This window comes from Octopus sinensis, linkage group LG16 (assembly GCF_006345805.1).
Source record: "Octopus sinensis linkage group LG16, ASM634580v1, whole genome shotgun sequence".
NCBI classification, from domain to species: Eukaryota; Metazoa; Mollusca; class Cephalopoda; order Octopoda; family Octopodidae; genus Octopus; species Octopus sinensis.
In genome coordinates, this window is record NC_043012.1 from 29,845,612 (window position 1) to 29,869,106 (window position 23,495).

Genomic DNA, 23,495 nt, shown 5'->3' on the forward strand with positions numbered 1-23,495 from the left:
GGATATCCTTGTTGCTTATTTTGATATATATATATATATCAAAATAAGCAACAAGGATATCCAAAGGTAGCGCAGTACAATCATATATATATGACTTTAACTGCTGCTAGGGGCATTGTGTTTCGTTATGCAACCACAACATACTACAAAGCATTTTGCAAGTTTATCAGCCAACACTGTATCCAACTGGTGATATATAATGTATATCGGCTTTAATGTATTTATATTGATTTCCATGTTTTAATCTGATTGATTTTATTTTACTTCAGGTGTTGGACGTTTAATTGCAGACTGTAACAATAATTCTTTAGTTTTACCAATATGGTTGGTTGGTGAGTATATCACTTCTCAATGTCTTCATCCTTCTCTTTTATGGTTAGTTTTTGGAAAATCTTTGATAATGATCTATGCACCAGGACAATTTTTACTTGTGGGAAGGGTATAGTCAAAATGAATCAAATTCAATCTATTCAAGGAATAAAATATTTAGTCAAATCAAGTGTGATTTAAACTCATAGCCTTGACAGTAGAGAGCGAATAACTAGATGTCCATCTTCTTGAAAAATGTATTTGGTCATGAGGAATTATCTTAGTTGGAAACAAGTAAGGTGTTAGTGACAGGAAGGGTATTCAACTGTTGAAAATTTGCCACAATAAAACCCATTCAGCCCTTTGCGAGCATGGAAAAGTGGATGTTAAAATAATGACAACAATGATAATGATGATATATATATATATGTGCATGTGTTTGTATATATGACAGGGTGCTGAGCATTTCTTGGCTTTAAGGCTATTGCAAAAGGCCTGCCTGGAGGCCTAACCTTCTGAATTCTTTTGCAGGGCTTAGAAAAACTGGAGGACTGCTGCAATAAGTGTGTAAATCTGAGAGGAGAATTCATTGAATAAAATCATAATCAAGTGAAACCCCCCACCACTGTTTTTTCTTTTAGTCAAAGCCAGGAACTTTTCAGCACCTCCGAGTATATATGTATGTGGAAAGTATCTGGTAGATTGTTTTGCAGCCTTCATTCCAGACCCCTGCACTCAGTGTTCAAATACTACTGAAATCAACTTTGGGAGTCAATAAAGTTCCAACACCTATTCTTTTCCACCTCTTGGGTTTTCTTTTTCCCTTTCTGTTTGACCTTCTCTCCAGAACAGAGAGGGACAAACAGCTCCACCAGGTCCAAAGTTACCCAAAGCATGGCCTATGTCACTGCAGCCCTCCAGTGATTCCATCAACTGTTGAGGATCCAAAACGTGGCACATTTTAAATATATACACACATACAGACATGCACACAATATTTATTTGCTGCTTCTGTAACTGTGTGTGATGTGCTTCAAGAACCATGATTCCAAAATATTACATATCATCATCATCATCATCATCATCATTTAACGTCCTTTTCTCCATGCTGCCATGGGTTGGCCAGTTTGGCAAGAACAAACGAGCCAGACGGTTCTGCCAGACTCCATTTTTCTGCTTTGGCATCAGTTTTACACCTGTATGCCCTCCCTAATGTCAACCACATAATAGCGCATTCTGGGTGCTTTTTACACAGCAACAGCACTGGTGAGGTCTGTAAGTACCTGCAAAACCAGACCCATCAATTGAGCTGGGTAGAGAATATAAGTATTAGAAATTATGATGGATGGAGAGGAGCAGACGTCTTGAGGAAGGGGTGAGTACGTGGTTTGCCCACCTAGAAAGAGAAAGATGTGAGGCTCAGGTACAATGTAAATACGAAACGCGTGTATATATATATATATATATCAAACAGCAAATACAAGTACAGGAGACATTCCCTCTCCATATTTTTAATTTGATACTCAAGGAAGAATGGAAAGAGTAAAACGTAGACCTTCAGATACAAGAGAAAGATCCAGGAGAAACTGAGAAGAAAAGGGTTTAAAAAAGTGGAGAACCAGGGAAAAAATGAACTTGGGATTCCATTCAAATATTTGGCACTATATAAATGTGCGTGAGATTAAGCAAGACAGCAGGTGACATCGGTGAAATAGCTATTTAATAATCAAATTACCCAGTTATCTCCCTTGAACTTATTGCTGAAACGCACAGATTTAGTTTTTATGCTTAGCTTAGACAAATGTTGGGTTTTGCAACTGATTAGAGATTTGTGTTGTCTACTTAAATGTTTTGGTTTTGTACTTTATCAATGATTTGACTTTTGTGTCCTGTTGAATGTTTGGTCTTGTACCAAATCAAATATTTCACCGTGTCCCTAGTTCCCTGCTTTGTACCAATTCCAACATACAATCTTGTGTCCAAGCACAAGTATTGTTTTTGGAATCCAAGATTTATTCACCCCCATCTCTTGTCAAAAAGAAGTCATTACCTTTCCTTTTAATCAGGAAGGAGGGACAGTACCCATGATCCTGAGTAGGGATTCCAAAACTGGCAGGAGTGAGGAAGGAAACCATCCTGAAACCTGAGAGCTGTCTTGCAACAGGTGGCGGCATTAATCCAGGCAACAGATTAAGTCTATCTTCCAACTAGGAGGCCATGGCAGGATTTGAACTCAAAGCGCAAAGAGCTAGAATAAATCTCATAGTCATCCAGTCTGATATTCCTGCAGTTCCGCCAATTCCCTGCACTGAAGATGCACTTGTTTTTATTGACCCCAGAAATAATGAAAAGCAAAGTTGACCTTGGTGGGATTTGAACTCAGAACACAAAGAATCAGAACAAATATGCAAGGCATTTTATCCACCACTCTAACAACTTTGCCAATTCTCCATTACCATTTCCTTCAGTCGAATATGAACTTTCTTGGGAGAATAATCCTATGGAATCTGCCCAAGATCTGGAAATGGTGGTTAATATGGTGCCACCATATTTCACTTGTATCACTTTCTCTCATTTTAAAGAATTAACTGACTTCGTAGCTAATTAATACTACATCCTCCCCCAAAGACAGGAGGGCCATGGTTGGAATAATTTTGGTTATAGATCTGTTTAATACTCTTGTTAATCTTTGCTATTCTTCATTTTTTGACCAATTCTCTTTAATTCTCATTGCAGGAATGGATTCTATTTTACCAAATAAAAAACCCTACATACCCAAAATAGGAAAGGTCAGTCAGTACAGTTGTTGTTCCTCCTCCTCCTTTCGCATTGCTGCTCTTTCGTCATATAGTTTTGTTTCCTTAACTCTTTTTCCAATCATGTTAGACGGAAGAAGTGGTGGTGGTGGTGGTAGTTATAGAAACGTGGTAGTAGTAGAGGTATTAGTGGGTTGGTGGAAGTAGTGGTAGTACTAGTGAAGGTGGTGGTGGGCATGCAGTGAGATGAGGGTGGGGATGGTGGTAGTTGTAGTCATTGTGGTCGTGGTGTTGGAAATGAGAATCCTTTCTACTGGGGGCACAAGGCCTGAAATTTGGGGCAAGTTGATTGCCTTGACCCCAGTGCTCAACTGGTACTTTATTTATTGGCCTTGAAAATGATGACAAAGTTGACCTTGGCAGAATTTGAACTCAGAATGTGCAGATGGAAGAAACACCACTAGGCATTTTGTCCAGCATGCTAATGATTCTGTCTGCTACCCATCTTAAATAATAATAATTTCTACTATAGGTTCAAGGCCTGAAATTTTGGGGGAAGGAGTTAATCTGATTGCATTGATCCCAGTACGTAACTGGTACTTCTTTTATCTACCCCAAAAGGATGAAAGGCAAAGTCAACTTTGGTAGAGTTTGCACTCAGAACAGAAAAGTGGAATAAATACTTGCTACGCATTTCGCCCAGCATGCTAACCATTCTGCCAACTCACTGCCTTAATAATAATAATAATAATTATAATCCTTTCTACTGAAGGCACAAGGCCTGAACTTTGAGGGAAGGGAGTAGTCAATGTAATTGACCCCAGTGTTTCACTGGTACTTAATTTATCAATCCCGAAAGGATGAAAGGTAGAGTCAACCTTGGTGGAATTTGAACTCAGAACATACAGACAGACAAAATGCCACAAAGCATTTTGTTCAGCATGCTAACGATTCTACCAGCTCGCTCCTTAATAATAATGATGATGATGATGTCGCTCTCTTTTATCTCTTCCTCTTCAGACTGTCACTGTATTAATTGGTGAACCTATCCAATTTAAATCAGATGTGCAACAACTACAGAATGCCGGTAAAAATGCTGTAAGTACCCTCTTGTCTGTGTTATGGAGGAGGTGTGTATTCTGTTAAAGAAAAAAAAAAGGGATTGAATAATTCTTCAGTTTAATGTTAAATTGTTTTTCTTGTAACTTGATGTAAAACAAGCAATATGTGTGTGTGTGTGTGTATGTGTTTGTATGTATATAGGTGTTGTAGTGCATTGAGATGCTTGCTTTTAAACCAAATGGTTCTGGGTATAGTTCAACTTTGAGCAAGTGTCTTGAACTCCAGGCTGACCGAAGCCTTGGAAAGAAGCCTGTCATATATATATATATATGTGTGTGTGTATATATACACATGTGTCTCTCCCTCCTTGTCTTGGTAGACAAGTATGACCATCATGTAAGCACCATTGTGCATTTCCAGTCCTCATGCCTTGGCATGGGGAAATATTAACTTACTTGGAAACAGGGGAGGGTTAGTGACAGGAAGGGCATCCAGCCATAGAAAATCCACCTGTCCCATGCTAACATGGAAAAGGAGATGTTAAATGATGACAATGATGATGATATGGCAGACTTAATCTGTTGCTTAGTTCAACACCGTCTCCATCTTCACCAACTGCCAGCTCCATTGGTACCTTTAACCCCTCCCTACCGTTTTCCTGCTGTAAAATACTGATTGGTTTTGAGTTATTTTGAAAATAAAGAATTTAGTAAAATAACTTTCTCGTTATTAAACTGCGGTTTGGAACATAAATAATCACAAAATTTTAATGGAAGATTTAAATTTAGGTTCCTTTAAAATAGGGAGTCTGCATTGTAAAACAAGGAGTGGTATGAGGTGGTTTGGTATCAAAAGGGTTAAGTCTGCTGTAAACATTTGGACAAGGTCTCTGGTCTGACAAGAACTTCTTACCTTGAATCAGGGAAATCCCACAAAAGGGTCACAATCACTGCCCTTGTTCCTCTGATTCAATTGTCTTTTACTTGTGTTGGTCTTTTGACTGTGCCCAAGCTGGAGTACTGCATTGGAACCCTGGTATGTATTCTTTAAAGCCTGGTAGTTATTCTATCAGTGTCTTTTACTGAACTGCTAAGTTACTTGAATACAAACGAACCAACACCAGTTTCCAAGAGGTAGGGGATAAATACAAACATAGGCATACACACAACATCATCATTTAGCGCCCCTTTTCCATGCTGGCATGGGTTGGACAGTTTGATTGGAACTGGTAAACTGGAGAGCTGTACCAATCTGCAGTCTGATTTTGGCTTGGTTTCTACAGCTGGATGCCCTTCCTAAGGCCAGCCACACCAAGAGTGTAAGTGGATGCCTTTTACTTGTCCACGACTATGATTTCACTTGGCCTGACGAGTCTTCTCAAGTACAGCAAACCTCCAAAGGTCTCGATCATTTGGCATCGCCTTCATGAGACCCAATAACCAAAGATCTGGCATTACCATTTTATCTCATGTCTTCCTCTTCCACCACAGGTTCCCTCCACAGTTAGAGATCGGCACTTCTTTATGCAGCTGTCCTCATCCATACATATGATCATACCAGTGCAGTCGTCTCTCTTGCACACCACACCTGATACCTCTACATATATATATATATATATATATATGATGAACTTCAACACAGTTTCCATTTACTAAATCCACTCACAAAGCATTGGTTGGCCTGGGGTTATAGTAGAAGACACTTGACTGAGATGCTGTGCAGTGGGACTGAACCCAGAACCATAGGGTTGCAAAGTGAGGATCTAGACCACACAGCCATGCCTGCCACTATTTATATTATAAATCTGCTTGTTTGTTCATTCACAATTTCAACAGAATTAAATACTAACGAATGATATGTTTATTAAGCATTGTATAAATTTTTATTGTATATTTTTCTATCATTTATTGCACAGGCAAGAATAAAAACACAAATCCTTTCTTTCTTTCTTAATTAACTCTTCTTAATTTTCTTCATTCCATGGAATTTCCATGAGTCCCGCAAGAGAAAAGATATAAATAAAATGTTTTTTGGTTCATTTTGTTTTTCTTCTTTGTTTCAGCGTGAAATACGGAAATACATCACAGACAGAATCCAAGATGAATTTAGACACATGAAAATCAAAGCAGAACGAATACATTACGAAAGTCTTTATAGATCTTAACATTTTCATAAATTAGCTTTTATTAATTAAAAACAAATTCACAGAAATTATCATCATTATTATTTTATTTTATTTTATTTATTTTATTTTTCTAAATAATACAAGAAATATTTTTCTCTCACAAACACCATTCTCCCTAATTTTTTCCTCCAAACCGCTGAGACAAACTTTTGGTGCACTGAACAAAACCACTTCAAATTCAGAGCCAATGCACAGTGTTCCAATATTCCTCTAGCTTATCATCATCATCATCATCATTATCGATTTAACATCCACTTTTCTATGCTTGCATGGATTGGATGGAATTTGTTGAGGCAGCTTTTCTGTGGCTGGATGCTCGTCCTGTCACCCATCCTTGCCTATTTCCAAACAAGGTAATGTTTCCCTTTTGGCCAGAAAACTGGAAACAAACTTCATCATTTATATGATGGTGATGCTTGTTTATAGCCATCACATGATGTCAAGACAAGGGCACGCTTGCACATACGCACACACACACACACATACACACATCCAATGGGCTTCTTTCAGTCTCCATCAACTAAATGCACTCACAAGGCTTTGGTCAGCTCCTATAATAGAAGACTCTTGTCCAAGGTACCACACAGTGGGACTGAACTCAAAGCAAAGCAAGCTTCTTAACCACACACCAGGTACAAAGTGAATATATCATCATCATCATCATTGTTTAATACCCTTTTTCCCATGCTGGCATGGCTTGGACAGTTCAGTAGGAACTTATGAGCGAGAGGACTGCATGGAGTTCCAATGCCTGCTTTTTCTGGAGCTGGATGCTTTTCAGGGCATTGGGTAGTGTTATCATGGCACTGACACTGGTGACGTCATCAACGAACTCACAATACAAAACCTCTCCTCTAAGGAACAGTGAGTGGTATCAAAGAGGGTGGCTTTGTGCTGGGTAATGAGAAGAACAGGAAGAGGTGTCTTCTTAAAGAAGAGACACATGACTTTGCCAGCTGGAGAGAGAGAGAGAGAAAGAGAAGGTGACTATATGTGTGGGTGTAAATATATATATATATATATATATATTCTTTTACTTGTTCCATTCATTTGACTGCAGCCATGCTGAAGCACTGCCTTTAGTCGAGCAAATCAACCCCAGGACTTATTCTATCAGTCTCTTTTCACTTTTACTGAACCACTAAGTTACAAGGATGTAAACACACCAACATCGGTTGTGAAGCGATGGTGGGGGAACAAATACAGATACTTAAACATATACACACATATACATATATATATGACAAGCTTTTTCCAGTTTTCATCTACCAAATCCACTCACAAGGCTTTGGTCAGCCCGAGGCTATAGTGCCCAAGGTACCACGCAGTGGGACTGAACCCAGAACCATGTGGTTGGTAATCAAGCTACTTACCACACAGCCACAACTATATATATATATATATATATATATATATTTGTAACTTTATCCCAATATGGTGGTCTAGAGAACTGTGTAGCTCTCCCACAAGGAAACTTAGTACTTACCAGTGTTGGTTTTAGCTGACCAAATTCAATTAATCCTCTACTTGATGGTATTGAGTACTTCTTCTTTCATTCATTACAACTACAAACATATGCACACATATCTATCTACCTATATAGTTCTCTTTCTCAATATATATATACAAAACAGTTTCTCTCAGCTCCATATGACTTAAAGTTTTCTGGATGTATACGATGAATCCATCTCCTCATATATATATTTGGCTATCGTTGGTCTCCTTACTTGATTTTTATTGCTGCTTTCTGTCCCCTCTTTTACCCTCTTTTGTAGTGTGTCTGAGGACTATATATAATAAGTTCTTTATGTATATACATATATATACATGGTGGTTGTCTGCTCCTTATGCAGCGTCTGACCACCCCCTGTACCTACACCTTAGATCCATCATGGCATCTGATGTGGCTTTATAAACCAGACGATGTAGTGGAAAGACACCCACATAGATTGCATATCCAATTTGGACCACCAAGAGCTGCAGCTAATCTCTGATCTTTGTGGATCTTAAAACGTCTTTCCAGGCCTCCGTTAGATTTGCAGACCTTGTGTCATACACAGCACTGAAAAGTGTGCACAAATACAAAGGCAGAATAGTTGGTGGAGGTTTGTTCTCCATGCATCCACAATTGAAATTTGAGCCCAGCAAAAGAAAGGCATGGTCTGTCGCAAACTGTGCACGCAAAAAGGTTGCTGAGATTCACCTCAATCACAACATACTTCTTTAAATCTCTCGAGTCTTGCATATGTCATCCTGGCCACCTCAAAAGCTTTCACTCCACTCCACACATACATATATACATACACACTTACACTCGTATCTATATGTACATATATATATATATATATATATATATATATACGTACTTTAAATTTTTGTTTTCCTTTGTGTTTGTTTTATTTTTGTGTTCTACCATTCCTTTCTCAACTGACAATCAGTCTTTGACTCTTCCAAAAAGAAACCGTTTCATGCCAAACACTGAAACTAAAATAGTTTTGGACAAACAGAAAAAACTCATTTTCAGACAAGCATTTGTAGAAGAAATTGACCAAAGAAATCTCATGTTTCTATAAACTTGAAACTTCTGCCAGATAAATAGTTACATACTTCCATCCGTAACATATTGGTACATGACATGGAGAATTAATCTTCAATTAATCTATTGGAATTCACCTTGTGTGAGTTTTATTGTTTGTTTCTTATGCTTTTCAACACAAACACTTCAATTAGTATAAACACACTTTTCCATCATCTCGGGTGTTTTTGTTTTGTTACAGAATATATTCTTATGTTTACACAATTAATTATCTAGTTAAAATGTCTAATGTGTTTGTCATTTACACAAAACTAATTAGCCATTAATATCAACCTAATTATTTTTCTCAAAGTTTATCTTCTGTTAATGCAAACTTTTCTTTAATTACCGATGAGCTTTGATCTAATCATGTGTCACTTTGAGTTGTTAATGAGGATATTTCACCAGCTAATTACATTTACAATCAGCAATTGTAAATTAACTGCTAAGTTTTAATGTTAATTACAACAGACATTATATAATGAAATTTTAAATAGATAACAATTCTGACCCGGCTCAAAGGACACACATGGCTGTGTGGTAAGTAGCCTGCTTACCAACCACATTGTTCCGGGTTCAGTCCCACTGCGTGGCACCTTGGGCAAGTGTCTTCTACTATAGCCTTGGGCTGACCAAAGCCTTGTGAGTGGATTTGGTAGACGGAAACTGAAAGAAGCCCGTCGTATATATGTATATATATATTAGTTGCGACATCACAGGTGCCAAGATGTATTGGCCGTTGCCTTTCCCTTGGATAACACTGGTGGCGTGGAGAGGAGAGGCCGGTATGCATGGGCGACTGCTGGTCTTCCATAAACAACCTTGCCCGGACTTGTGACTGGGTGGAGTAACTTTGTAGGTGCAATCCCATGATCAGTCATGACTGAAGGATGTCTCAGCATATATATATACTACTAATATAGGATGAAACTTTTTTACAGAAAAAAAATTCCATCAAAAATGTGGCAGCATATTAAAATACCGTTAAGGTTAAAATTATAAACAACTTATAAATAAGGGCTAAAGAAAATTATTTCTAAGCCAATATGCTGATAACAGACTTTTAAATCGATTTAAAAGTCTGTTATCAGCATATTGGCTTAATTTTCTTTTGCCCATATTTATAAGTTGTTTATATATATATATATATATATATATATATATATAGCTTTGTTAAGTGACTGCTTCAGAGGATCTTCATATCAGATTGTTGTTGTTGCTGTTGCTGCTGCTGCTGTTGTTGTTGTTGTTAAGGTAGCCAGCTGGCAGAATCATTAGCATGCCACGCATAGCAGCAATCTTCACATTCTGAGTTCATTTCCCACCAAGGTCAACTTTGCCTTTCATCCTTTTGGGGTCAATAAAATAAGTACCAGCTGAACACTGGGGTTGATGTAATCGACTTGTCCTTTTCTCCAAATTTCAGGCGTTGTGCCTATAATAGAAAAGGATTATTATTATTAATGTGGCAAGCTACCCACTGGGCAAAAAGCAGTGTTTCCTCCACCTTGTTACTCTCTGAGTTTAAATGTTTTGAGATTAGTAAAATAAGTACCAGTGGAGTACTGGGGTTGATGTAATCAACTAACCCCCTACCCTCAAAATTTCAGGCTCCATGCCTAAAGTAGAAAGGATTATTATTATTATTATTATTATTACTGCTAAGGTGGCAAGCTGGCAGGATCCTTAGCTTGCCAGGCAAAATGCTTTGTGGCATTTCATCTGTCTTTAGGTTCTGAGTTCAAATTCCACCAAGGCCGACTTTGCCTTTCATCTGTCCGGGGTCGATAAATTAAGTACCAGTGAAATACTGGGGGGTCAATGTAATCAACTAGTCCCCTCCTCCAAAATTTCAGTCCTTGTGTCTATAGTCATCATCATCATCATCATCATTATCCAGTGTTTTAAATCTGGGTTTTGTCCCCGTTAACGGGGGTGGCCAGATCTCCCTCAATGCCATAGCAACCGAGCTAGGCAGGTGCAGCCCACCCCAACTTTTGGGCTGGCGGGTGCCCAGTCTCCTTTGCTATCATGAGGCTTTTTTTGGAGCTGGATTTTCTACGGGGAGCATGCCCTTGCTTACCCCCAACCTCCATTTCTACAAAGAGTGGTTCTGAGACCAAAGCCTCTCCCATGATTTTTAAGACATCTGGTGGAAAACTTGTTCAGGAAGGCAGGGACACTACTCTCAGAGCCCCCTCTACCATATATTAGAAAGGTTTATTATTGTTATCATTATTATTATTATTATTAAGGTGGTGGTGAAGTGGTAGAATGTTTTGCATGTTGGACAAAATGCTTGGTGACTTCCTTCCAAGTTCTTTATGTTCTGAGGTTAACTTTGCTTTTCATCCTTTTCAGGTCAATAAAATAAATACCAGTCGAGTGCAGGGCTCACTTCCTCCTCCCCTCAAAATTGCTGGCCTTTTGCCAAAATTCAAGACCATTATTATCATTATTCTTTTAACTCAAGTTTTACTAGAACTCCTGGAGTCTTGCTATACCAGCAGCCTATCGTACCATGCTACCTGTTCTTGCAACCATCAAATATTTGTTGAGGATTCCTTATTATTATTATAAGGCGGCGAGCTGGCAGAAGCGTTAGCGCGCCGGGTGAAACACTTAACGGTATTTTGCCTGTCGCTACTTTCTGAGTTCAAATTCCGCCGAGGTTGACTTTGCCTTTCATGCTTTCGGGGTCGATAAATTAAGTACCAATTGTGTACTGGGGTCGATCTAATCGACTGGTCCACTCCCCCAAATTCCAGGCTTTGTGCCTATAGTAGAAAGGATTATTATTATTTTTAGTCCTGAGCTAGTATAATGGTCAGTGCATCAGACAAAACTACTTAGTGGCATTTCTTCCTACTCTTTATGTTGTGAGTTCAAATACTGCTGAGGTCAACTTTGCCTATCATCCTTTGATAGTGAAGTGTTCTAGGGGGTGATGTAACTGACCAACCCCTCCCTGTCAAAATTTGAAACAGTTCTTTTTTTCTTATTATTCAAGGCAGAAAGGATAGCACCCATGACTTTCTGTTTTTCCAGGGTCTCCAAGAAGGTAAGAAGTTATCCTCAGACCTGAGATCTTGCCCAAATGCTTGCACAAACTAGGAAACAGATTAAGTCTCCCCCTAACCAAGATGCCAAAGGTTGGAACAAATGCAGCAGACTTCTTGCCTGATGCTAGCCATTATTCTGGTTTGCCACTATATTTTATTGACCATAAAAGATGGAAAGCAATGTTGACTTTAGGAGGAGGATTTGTAGAGAATTGGACCAAATACCACAAGGCATTTCATTTAACACTAACAATGTCACTACTCCATCATCTGAACTAGTATGATGAGAACTGGAAATAATACTGCCACACATTTTGTCAGCTGCTCTACCGATTCTACCAATCTGCTGCATGTTTGCCTGAAAATAGAAGGAAAAACGAACCATTTCATATACATAATCTAAGAAGATGGCACCTCACACTAAATAGAGGCAGAAAAAAGAGTTTTTAAATGAGGGAGAGAGTGTCTAACCCAACAAATGAAGTTAACTGCCATACAGTGGAAATCCTGATTAAGAATGAGAAAGCAACTGGACTGTTAGGTATGGTCTTAGAGATGTTTAATATCTCTGGCGAAGTGAATCTCATGCAAGTCTCCAGTGTAGACAGTGAAATAACAGAGGAAGGAGTCAAATCTAATGACCGGCTCATCTCATCTCATCTGTTGTTCACACAAAGAAAGATTTTCCAGACAGTCACTGAATTAATTAATGTGTAAACTGATTAGGAAGAGATTCATTTATTGGGTGTCACAGATAAAAGTACTTAGCTAGAAGTAAACCTAGCTTTTGTTGACCAGGAAAAGGTCTTTGACACGGTTCTACATTCTCATGGCCTGGTGGCCATAAAGCAAAAGAAAAGTGTGGTGGTGGGGAGGTAAACAAATGGTTTGTAAGAGTTTTGCAATCTATATTGAAAGGTACCATCAGGAAATTAAGAGTTAGCAAGTTCAGTGAGGAATTTAGTAGGTATGTTTGTTTATTGAAGAATTGGTCCAAAAATATCAAGTAAAAAGTTGTTATTTTGTGAACAACAAAGTTTTTAGAAATGGCTTCAGCTCTGAAAAATTATATTAGTAAAACAGTGTCTATAGTGACTGCTGATGGACGAATCATTGTGGGTACTTTGGAAGGTTTTGATCAGACGGTTAACTTAATCTTAGATAAAGCCATGAAAGAGTGTTTAGCTCTACTTCTGGAGTTGAACAAGTTGTATTAGGACTATTATTGTCTTCCAAGTCGTAGCAGTGGAATTTCAAACAGGTTGTTGCTCATGGAAACAACGCCTCTATGTTATAATCTTGGTCCCATAACTGAATCGATCAAGAATTTAGAGAACTCCCAAAGTTAGAAGCAAAACCTAGAATCAAGTGGCTTCTAAGTTAATGTAGCAAAAACTTAAGTAATGGAAGGAAAGAAAGCAGGACCCCGCTGCTATAGAAGTGACTGTGGTCAATGTGCAGAGGTTTAGGGAGAAGCTATATATGTCAATCCTTTTGTAAGCAATAGATACATCTGAGGTGTAGTGGGATCACAGGCAAATTGACAGCATGTTTATAGACAGGGGATGGACAGGAGCCCTTCAAATACTTAAAAGGCTCTCTAGAAGTGGTTGATAGTCTTTGTTACCTAGGCGACTGAATTAGCAGGGATTTTGGAGCTAATATTATTTGGCTGCCTGTGTAAGAACAGAATGGAATAATGTTCACATAGCTGTTTTTGTTGGCATCAAAAAGGAGTTCTCATCTCTCCGTCTCTCTCTCTCGTATCACAGATTGTATAATGCTTTTGTGCGAAGAACAATATTGCAGGATATAAAGGTGTGGGCCTTGAATGCAGAAATTTCATGAAGGTGGGAAAGAAATGAGGTGAGCATGCTCCGTTGGATGGGTAAATGTTAGAGTTCGTGAATGATGGAGCATAAAGCACTTTATATGAAAGGGATTGGATGTAGAATTTTAAAGAGAAAACTACACTGGTAAGGGATGTAAAGTGAATGGAGGACGCCTGGTGTATAAAAAGTGCTGAGTGGGGGAAACGTAATAATAATTGTTTATAAAACTGCTATAGAAATACATTTACAAAAGTAAAAGGATAATAATTCAGTAAAGTGAGCAATAAATAACTTAAAAGGTATAACAAACTTGCGCCGTTTTGTAGCAGACCAGCGAATACTGGGATATCTCTGGATTAAGTTTATCAGACAACATGAAACAACTATCGAGTGAGGGCAAGGCTGAAGCGCAAGAACAACCAAGTACCCACATGATATTTCGGTGAGACGGGGAGACACCAATGATTTCTTTGCTGCTGTCAGCGGCTCAGATATCTCGAATCCCACAAGGTTAAAAACTAAGCATCAAAAAATTACCGTGTTTTTGTGAATGTTTCATTTAATTAACCTCCAACTCTGCCACAAGTTTAAAGATGTGTGATGGAGACAAAGAGTGACATGTCATACAAAACATTTGCACTCTAAACTGAGGAGTATAAGTCCAATGGGCCTTTTGTCACAGTCCCAAAACAGCCTGAACAATTCCATTGACTTCAAAATCATGGGGGATTTTTTCTTTTCTACTATAAGCACAAAAACTGAAATTTGGGGGAGGGGGTAGTCGATTTCATCGACCCTAGTGCGTAACTGGTACTTATTTCATCGACCCCGAAAGAATGAAAGGCCAAGTCGACCTCGGCGAAATTTGAACTCATAACGTAGCAATGGGCGAAATACTGCTAAGCATTTCGTCCAGTGAGCTAACGATTCTGCCAGCTCGCCACCTTAAAATCGTGGGGATTTTTTTTATCCTGTCGAGGGCTCGTTTTATTTTTAGGTTTATCTCGTTGGGGTAAGATATGAAACTCAAAGAGAGTAAGGCTCTGCAGTGTCTGCAACAATTTTGTCAATAGAATAGGGAGAGTTTGTTAAGTTCAATAGTCTTGTGGAGGGAAGAATTTAATATTTTAAGAGTTCTGGAGAGAGAGGGGGAGACAGGGGAGGAAGGAAAAGAAGCAGGATCGTTACTTGAGTTCTGGTTAAGTATAATTAATAGCTTAGTTAACTAGAGACTCGGGGAAAATGTTGATTAAAATGCAAAAGTTGGTGGAGCCACTGTCCGAAACTCCGCCCATTTATTTTATTTCTTTATCTCTTTCGTCCGTCATCCGGTTTCACACCATCGCCTGCTTCCTGGCTGTCTTTAAAACAGAATCCGACCAGTTGCGAGTATTCGGACCGGGATGATAGCTTCCTCTCCCCTCACCCACTAAGACACAGAACAGAAACCCTGGAAAAGATCGAAGCCATTACTCTTCTTCGTCATTGCTTCTTTCTGCACTTCTGTCTTTCTTTACTTGACATATTGCTCTGCTCTCTCACTTTCTCTCTCCGATGAATTTTTGTGCATCTGATCGCTGTTTACTATAAGCACATAAAGAAAACAAAACCATTATCAATCAGATCAGCGAGTTGATTGAATCGTCAGAACGTCAGAAAATGTCTCGTAGCGTTTGTTCTGATTCTGTGTATTCTTAGTTCAAATCCCGCCAGTGTCCAATTTACCTTTCACTCCTCCAGTGTCGATAAAATAAAGTATTGAGATCGATGCTATCGACTAACTCCTCCCCTCAAAAATTGTTGCCCTTGTCTCTCGACACGCAACTTGAGCGACCTTTATTTTTAATTCAACAGCTCTACCACATTGAAGGCGACGGACTAGAGAGTCGTTAGCTCGCCGAACCAAATGCTCAGCGGCATTTCGTCCGTTTTTAAATTTTGAGTTCAGATGCCGTCAAGGTGAACTTTGCCTTTCATCATTTCCGGAGCGATAAAATAAGCACCAGTTGAGTACTGGGTCGATGTAATCGGCTTACCTCTCCTCCAAAAACTGCTGGCCTTGTGCCAAAATTAGAAACCAAATATTTTTACCGCCTGTAGCAAAAAAAAAAAAAAAGGATCACCCGTGACTTTCAGAAACACTTTATCACACTCAAAATTGTCGAAGCGTAGAATAAACTACCCACATCAGTTAACTGTCAGGACACTGCATCCTTCTAAAATTCATACTTCCTGAAATTCTTCAACACTACTCCAAGCATGCCTATCCACCCTTTCCTCTTTGCGGCCCTTTTAATGTTCTCTTTTCTGTCCTATTCTCTCCCAGTATAAAGCATGCTGTCTATCTTTACTTGTCTTACGCCAGCCTTTTGTCCCCTGGCAGTTACTTTTAGTTTGTCAGAGTAAGATAAACGAGTTGCTGTTATTACGAACCATTTAAAAATACAGAGATGACGTTATGCAAAAAAAGTGCGCGAAATGCAAGCAGCTACAACAAGCCATAACAAATCGATAATAAGCTACAGGTCGATAACGAGGCTGAATGTGGTGAAATATGGATTAGTTGTGTCGTCTTGCTGTATCTGGACTTTAATTAAAGGGGCACCTGTTCTCGCATCGACTCCAGCTGTATCACTTTGTTAGGTAAGCATGCAACATCATTGCACCAGCAACATCTCTCTCTAGCTCTCATCTTACGTCGTTGCCACTCTGCATATGTTTTTCTTCCTTCGTAGACATTGCATTTATAAATAAACTGCATACATCTATGTTGCTATGCATTCTTTCGTTGCTTGCATTGTATGTAATTAAGATCGCTTCGCTAATTGCAGTTATCTTTTCAGTATATATATATATATAGACAAAAAAAAAAGCAGGAAGGAAAATATTAAATATGAAATAATAATATTAATGATTAATAGCAACAGTAACAATAACAAACAATAATAATAATATTAATAATAATAATAATAATTCTTTATTATTCACACCAACGTCATCGTTTGGTTACAATAGCAGAGACGGGTTCTGGCGATGTATATACATACATTTATGGTATGTGCGTGCGTGCGTGTGTGTGCGTCGCGTGCGTGCAAGAGAATGATGATTCAACATTACCCCTCTTTTGGTCGTTACTCGCAGATTCTTGCACGATTCGATCATCATATTGTCAGCTGAAGGATCGCAATGAGCGAGACAGTCTTGAGTTGCAAACAAGTAAACCACCAGCTTCGTTCAAATACGCTTTATACAACATTTACTGAACACTATTTGCAGTTGGCAATCAAAAAAAATGTTGATGTGTATGCATGGGTGTATGTATGCATGTATGCATGCGTGTATGTATGCATGTATGCTATCTTTAGTATGCACATATGTATGCATATATGTGTATGTCTGTTTTGTGTATAGACATACGTGCATATATATATATATCTATATGTCAATGCATGTGTCTACATATATGTATATGCATTGTGTTAAAACGTGAATCCCTACACATATTTTTCACTCTCTGTTTTTTTTTTCGTTCTTTCTCCATTTTCCCCCCCTCTCAACCGTTTCTGTCGAAGAGCGCAGGCTCGAAACGTCAATGACTTTGCCATTCTTCCCGAACGTCAAACTAATACACCTGCTTCTTCCATCACCCATCTTCGTCTTTTGTTTTTCTATAAATTTGAAATATATATGTATCTGTGTGTATCGTATGTATATATACATATATATATGTGTATATATATATTATATATATATATATGCATGCATGCATATGTGTGTGTCTGTGTGTGCATACATGGAAACTGCAGCATTGGGACCTCCTTCAGTCTTTCCACTGCAAAGGGACCGTCTACTTTTTACTTTGTTAGCTCATCAGGCTTCAGTTGTAGCACTGCTCAAAGAGGACGGTCTGAGCTTACATCTGTACCCCTACATACTTTGACGTCTAGTTTTTGAGCATCATGTTGTGCCGATGCAGATGTAGCCGAATTCATTCCATCTGGGGAACACAAGGTCATCTTGTGAATGCAAAAGTGAGCAAAGAAGCTGTTACCAACGCAAAAAAAACCAAAAAAACTAGGAATTGTTCTCTGTTGCCTGTCTCCTGGTTACATGGGGTCCTTTCATATGTTCAAAATCAGTTTTGATGCTATCCTATTTTGCATTCCGATCCCCCATGACCAGCTTGATATCATAACTGGTAACTTCACTGTATGAGTCCTGCAGTTGTTCATGAAACACACCCTTGTTAGCAACCCCCCCCCCCTGCATCTTTAATTGGTGAATACTCTTGGATCACTGTTGCTTTTCAGAATCAAGTCTTTTAATTGAGCTGTTAGAATTCGGTCACTCACAGCTCTCCACCCTATTGGAGCTTTTGCAGCCTTAATGCCAAGTATCAGCCCTGCATTGTGAATGCGTTGGTGTTTGTAGCCAGATCACAAAATCATTTTATTCTCACTGCAGATCCTTCTGCTTTCAGTCCCACACATTTCACTTACTCTCAGTATATCCAGTCAATAGAGGTCAAATTCAGCTGGACCAATGTTCCAGATGGCAATATGAGTCTTTTGTTTGATGCTCAGAATCAGTTCTCCATCAGGAGCTGGGCAACCTTATGGCTTTGCCTTGGTCTTGTTATAACTTGGGGTGAGCCTTTCTCTTCATGCTGGGTGTTCTTGACGATTTTTCTTCTTGTTTCTGAAGCAATTGTAGTCCCCTCCTCAGCTGAGGGTTTTCCTCAATGGTTCTGCTGACCACCGTCCTCCTCCTGCCTCTCCATGAAGGAGCTCCATTTTGTTATCAGTGAACTGAAACTTAACTGATCATGTGACAAAGTTCAACATCATTTCATTGTACAAACAGATCTGTCAAGTGTGGCTGTGTGGTAAGAAGTTTGCTTCCCAACTACATGGTTGTGAGTTCAATGCTACTGCATGGCACCTTCTGCTATAGCCCTGAGCTGACCAGAGCCTTACGAGTGGATTTGGTGAACAGAAACTAAAGAAGCCTGTTATATGTATGTGTGTGTGTGTGTGTGTCTCCTGACCACTGCTTCACAACCAGTGTTGGTTTGTTTATGTCCCTGTAACTTAGTGGCTCAGCATAAGATTAAAAAAAAATAAATACCAAACTTATGAAAAAAATAAGTGCTGGGGTTGATTTGCTTGACTAAAACCCTTCAAGGCTGTGCTCCAGCATGACCACAGTCCAATGACTGAAATAAGTAAAAGATGAAACAATAAATCTTTCCTTTCTTTGGTATTTTCCATGACACAGGTGTCACTAGTGCATGGAAATATCTAATAAAGGTACATGCTTAATGAGGTACATACTGGATGAGGTATATATTGCATGATGTACATGTTAGTCCATAATTGAGGTACATACTGGATGAGGTACATACTGGATGAGGTACATGCTAGTCCATAACTGAAGTACATGTTGGATGAGGTACCATAACTAAGGTACGTGTTGGATGAGTCCATAACTGAGGTACATGAAAATATGGATAATAAACCACAGGGTGCAAGTTTTTGCTAAATATGTGAATAGGTAGAGGCATGGCTGTGTGGTTAAAAAGTTTACTTGTCAAGTACAGAGTTCAAGGTTCCGTCCCACTGCATGGTACCTTAGACAAGTTTCTTCTACTACAACTCTGAGCTGACCAAAGGATGATAGATGGAAACAGAAAGAGGCCTGTCATGTATACATGCATATACACACACACATGCAATAGGTGAAAAGACATTAGCATAAATATAGTGTGTCATCATCATCATCATCATCGTTTAACGTCCGCTTTCCATGCTCACATGGGTGCGAACCAGATGGCTGCACCAGGCTCCAATCTGATCTGGCAGAGTTCCTACAGCTGGATGCCCTTCCTAACACCAGCCACTCCGAGAGTGTAGTGGGTGCTTTTACGTGCCACCTGCACAGGAGCCAGTCCAGCAGAACTGGTGACAACCTTGCTCGAATGTTTTTCACGTGCCAGAAAGGTGACGCTGGTAATGATCACGCTTGAATGCTGCTTTTTACGTGCCACTGGCACGGAAGCCAGTTAGCTGCTCTGGCAATGATCACGCTCAGATATTGCTCTTAGCGCTCCACGAGCATGGATGCCAGTCATCAGATTTGATTTCGATTTCACTTGCCTCAACAGGTCTTCGCAAGCAGAGTTTAGTGTCCAATGAAGGAAAGGTATGCATAAGTGGGCTGGTTACACCCCTGGCATAGGCCACAAGGTTATGGTCTCACTTGGCTTGCCAGGTCTTCTCACGCACAGCATATTTCCAAAGGTCTCAGTCACAAGTCATTGCCTCGTTGAGGCCTAATGTTCGATGGTCGTGCTTCACCACTTTATCCCAGGTCATCCTGGGTCTACCTCTTCCACAGGTTCCCTCAACCGCTAGGGTGTGGCACTTTTTCACACAGCTATCCTCATTCATTCTCGCCACATGACCATACTAGCGCAGTCGTCTCTCTTGCACACCACACGCATATATGTGTGTGTGTGTCGCCAGCTGTTTTCAATCTCCATGTGCATTACTGGTGGGAAAGGCATGAATGCCACACTTCACAGTCCAATAGCTCACTTATTAACTGAAATACATATCACAAAATATAAACAGTCTTTGCACAAAAGACAGTCCTCTACAAAAGTTGCAACACATGAGCAGTGTTGTTTTTGTTTTTGTCACTTCTGTCGACAAATCAGCCTTCAAAAATGTGTGGAATAAGAGATCCTTGAAAACCCACCTAGAGTTAGCAATGCAAAGGGCACCTAGCAGTAAAACAGTGCCTCAATAATATAGTCATCTAACCCATGCTACCATGAGAAAATGAACGTAAATGCAAAGGGGACATTTGGTGAAAGGGGCCACTGGATTAGTAAAGAGTTCAGAACCAGGGGAGCACACAATCGATTGTTGTATTATTGGTATTGTCCCTTCATATTTACGGTGTTGGTTTTTGTTATTCAGCTTCAAATCAAAGACATTCCAGCTGTGACCATCCTGTTTTCACTTAAAAATATTGTGTTTAGGATTGCATTTCCATCCAGTGTGTACTTCCTTTCTTTTCAGATGTCAGAGGGTTGATTTGAAGGAGATTTGATTACTACTTCTAGCAGGTTTAGTGGCCTCTGTGTATATAGTCTTATACTTGTTTCAGTCAATGGACTGAAATGAGGCCCTACTGGAGCGCTTCCTTGCAGGGTTTAATTCATTAAATTGACCCTGGTACTTATTTTAAGGTTGGTACTTATTCTGTTGGCCCCTATTTTGTATTTACTGTTAAGGGATGTAAAGAAACGAACACTGGTTGTCATGTTGTGGTGGTGGGGACAAACATTAACTTATGTAACTTTGTATGTACATCCATGCCTCCATCCATCCATGCATGAATGGATGATGGCTGCAAATTGATTCGAAGCAATGCCATTGTTTGATTGTTTTCTCAAAGCATCATGGATCTGGCTTTTCAGTCATGCCACAAACCAACCCTCTTTTGCACAGATCTGGCAATGATGGGCACCTCTTGCAGTAGCTGTTCAGAGAGTTGACACTTGGCTTTATTCCATCATGGAATTTTTCATTGCCTTTTTCGCTTATGGCCAGCCGTAGTATAGAGATGTCAAGTGACACCTACAGCTGACACATTTTAAGGTGAAGATAGGCTTTGCACTGGGTCAGTTCCACTCACATTCACCCAAAAAGAAGAAATAGTCTACATCATTGGATGCAAATGAAGTCACAGGTGTTTTATTAGTTTTCCTTCTCCAAGAAAAAAAAATGTCTAAACAAAAACTAGTGGTTTCTCACTCCCAGCTTTTGGACGACTGTTAATGAGTTCGTCTCCAACTTTTAACAAGTTTCGTTTTTCTGTTTTTTAGTCACGGATGGCCCGACCATGCAACAGGTTGTGCTGAGTTACTTGTTACCAAAGACAGCAAAAGTGACGGCACATGATGCACATATACATACTTCCATGCATGCATGCATACTTATGTATTTATATATATATATGTATATACTAGACTACCTGTGACCCCAAAATCTGAGTTTCCCAGCAACAGAGTTTTGTTTCATGGGTTTTATTTTTCCTTTTCCAGCTTATTTTGCATATTTTCAATGAATGTGACATCAAAATCACGTGTAAACGGCTCCTTTCCCTGGAAAAGGAAAGATTTGGCTGCTATTTCTTGCACGCCCTGCTGTCATTTAACAGGTATTTCGGATCCTTTATTGCAAATAGCTGCTACATGGTAGCAGGGTGTGCTAGAAATAGCAACCAAATCTTTGGATGTGAGATACGTTGAATGCATTTGAAAAAAACCTATTGAAAAAACTATTTCACTCTGAGGTCACTAATGGGTCTTTTATGAAATATTTACTGTATTTTTAAAGTCTTTTTCACTTTAGAATATTTTTTAAATATCCACCCACCAAATTTTTGTAATGGTATTGACTAAGGTGGCGAGCTGGCAGAAACGTTAGCACGCCGGGCGAAATGCTTAGCGGTATTTCGTCTGCGTTACGTTGTGAATTCAAATTCCGCCGAGGTCGACTTTGCCTTTCATCCTTTCGGGGTCGATAAATTAAGTACCAGTTACGCACTGGGGTCGATGTAATCGACTTAATACCTATGTCTGTCCTTGTTTGTCTCCTCTGTGTTTAGCCCCTTGTGGGTAATAAAGAAATAGGTATTGACTTGAAAATAATTTTAAAAAACATAAAAATATTGTCCGTTTAAAGAAAGCTAAAATATAAATACTTACTGTACAGACAATGTGATTTTTGAAATCACATTCACTTAAAAATATTTCTAAATGATTAGAATATTGTGTTTAACAAAAGCGAAAATAGAAACATTTACTGTAAAAAAAAAATCGTATTTTTTCCTTGTCAACTTACTGTGTTTAGACAGAAATGTTATTGTTTCTTCCCTTTCAGAATGAAGATTATTTACGGAACATTTCCCCATTAAGCACCGTTTGGGGTATTTATACTTCATAAACTCTAATATCTCAAAAACCACTTTACTGATTTACATGAAGCTTGTTTCATCCTGTTCATATTAACATTTCAGGGTAAACTTAATTCATAGTATTTTCCCATTATGCATCAGTTACACTAAGTAACATTGCAAGCAAGCAAGATTTAATCTGACTTTTAATAATATATAGATATATATATATGTATATGTATACACGGGTGCATATATTTACATACATGCATACATAAACACATATAATCAACAGATTCTCAATAAATCCCAACTTTTTTTGCTCCTGATTCTTTAATCATTGGGGTTTTTTTTATTTATTTCTTTTCTTCTCTCCTGCTTTTTTGTAGGTTTACTCTTCATCCACAGCTCTTTGATGAACTGAGTACCAAGCGCTGCTCCAGCAGTTTCTGCTTTCTCGCACCATGGCTTATCTTGAAGAGGAGCAGGCCAGCGAGGTGTTTACAAACTGCCATGCTAAATCTCTGCTGACCACAATGAATTTACTGCGTAAAACAAGGGTCCTGTGTGATGTCACTTTACATGTGGGTGGAATGGACTTCCCAGTCCACAGGATAGTGTTGGCAGCTTGCAGTGATTACTTCTGTGCCATGTTCACCAATGAGGTGAGAACTCTTTCAGTCTCTGCTGTCAGCTTTGTGAGTTAGCTGCAGCTCAGAACTGATGTTTTCATTTTCTCATCCCTTT

General features: G+C 39.1%; 2 protein-coding genes across 3 annotated transcripts in view; both read left to right on the forward strand.

Annotated features, from left to right (window-relative positions):
• Positions 1–6,348, forward strand: part of LOC115220423 (tafazzin) — a 12,602-nt gene extending 6,254 nt beyond the window's left edge. Inside the window, exons 5-8 of the mRNA XM_029790548.2 lie at positions 270–332; positions 3,046–3,098; positions 4,086–4,163; positions 6,190–6,348. Of these exons, the coding sequence (XP_029646408.1) occupies positions 270–332; positions 3,046–3,098; positions 4,086–4,163; positions 6,190–6,291 (296 nt within the window). The 3' untranslated portion in view covers positions 6,292–6,348. The remainder of the gene's footprint in view (positions 1–269; positions 333–3,045; positions 3,099–4,085; positions 4,164–6,189) is intronic.
• Positions 6,349–7,627: 1,279 nt separating this feature from the next.
• Positions 7,628–23,495, forward strand: part of LOC115220374 (kelch-like protein 12) — a 39,666-nt gene continuing 23,798 nt past the window's right edge. The window contains exons 1-2 of one of the 2 annotated variants that reach the window (XM_036509951.1): positions 7,628–8,992; positions 23,139–23,413. In XM_036509951.1, coding sequence (XP_036365844.1) covers positions 23,213–23,413 — 201 coding nt within the window. In that variant the 5' untranslated portion in view covers positions 7,628–8,992; positions 23,139–23,212. Of the gene's footprint in view, positions 8,993–15,799; positions 16,425–23,137; positions 23,414–23,495 lie in introns of those variants that run through there. The other variant, XM_029790489.2, reaches the window with a different exon arrangement.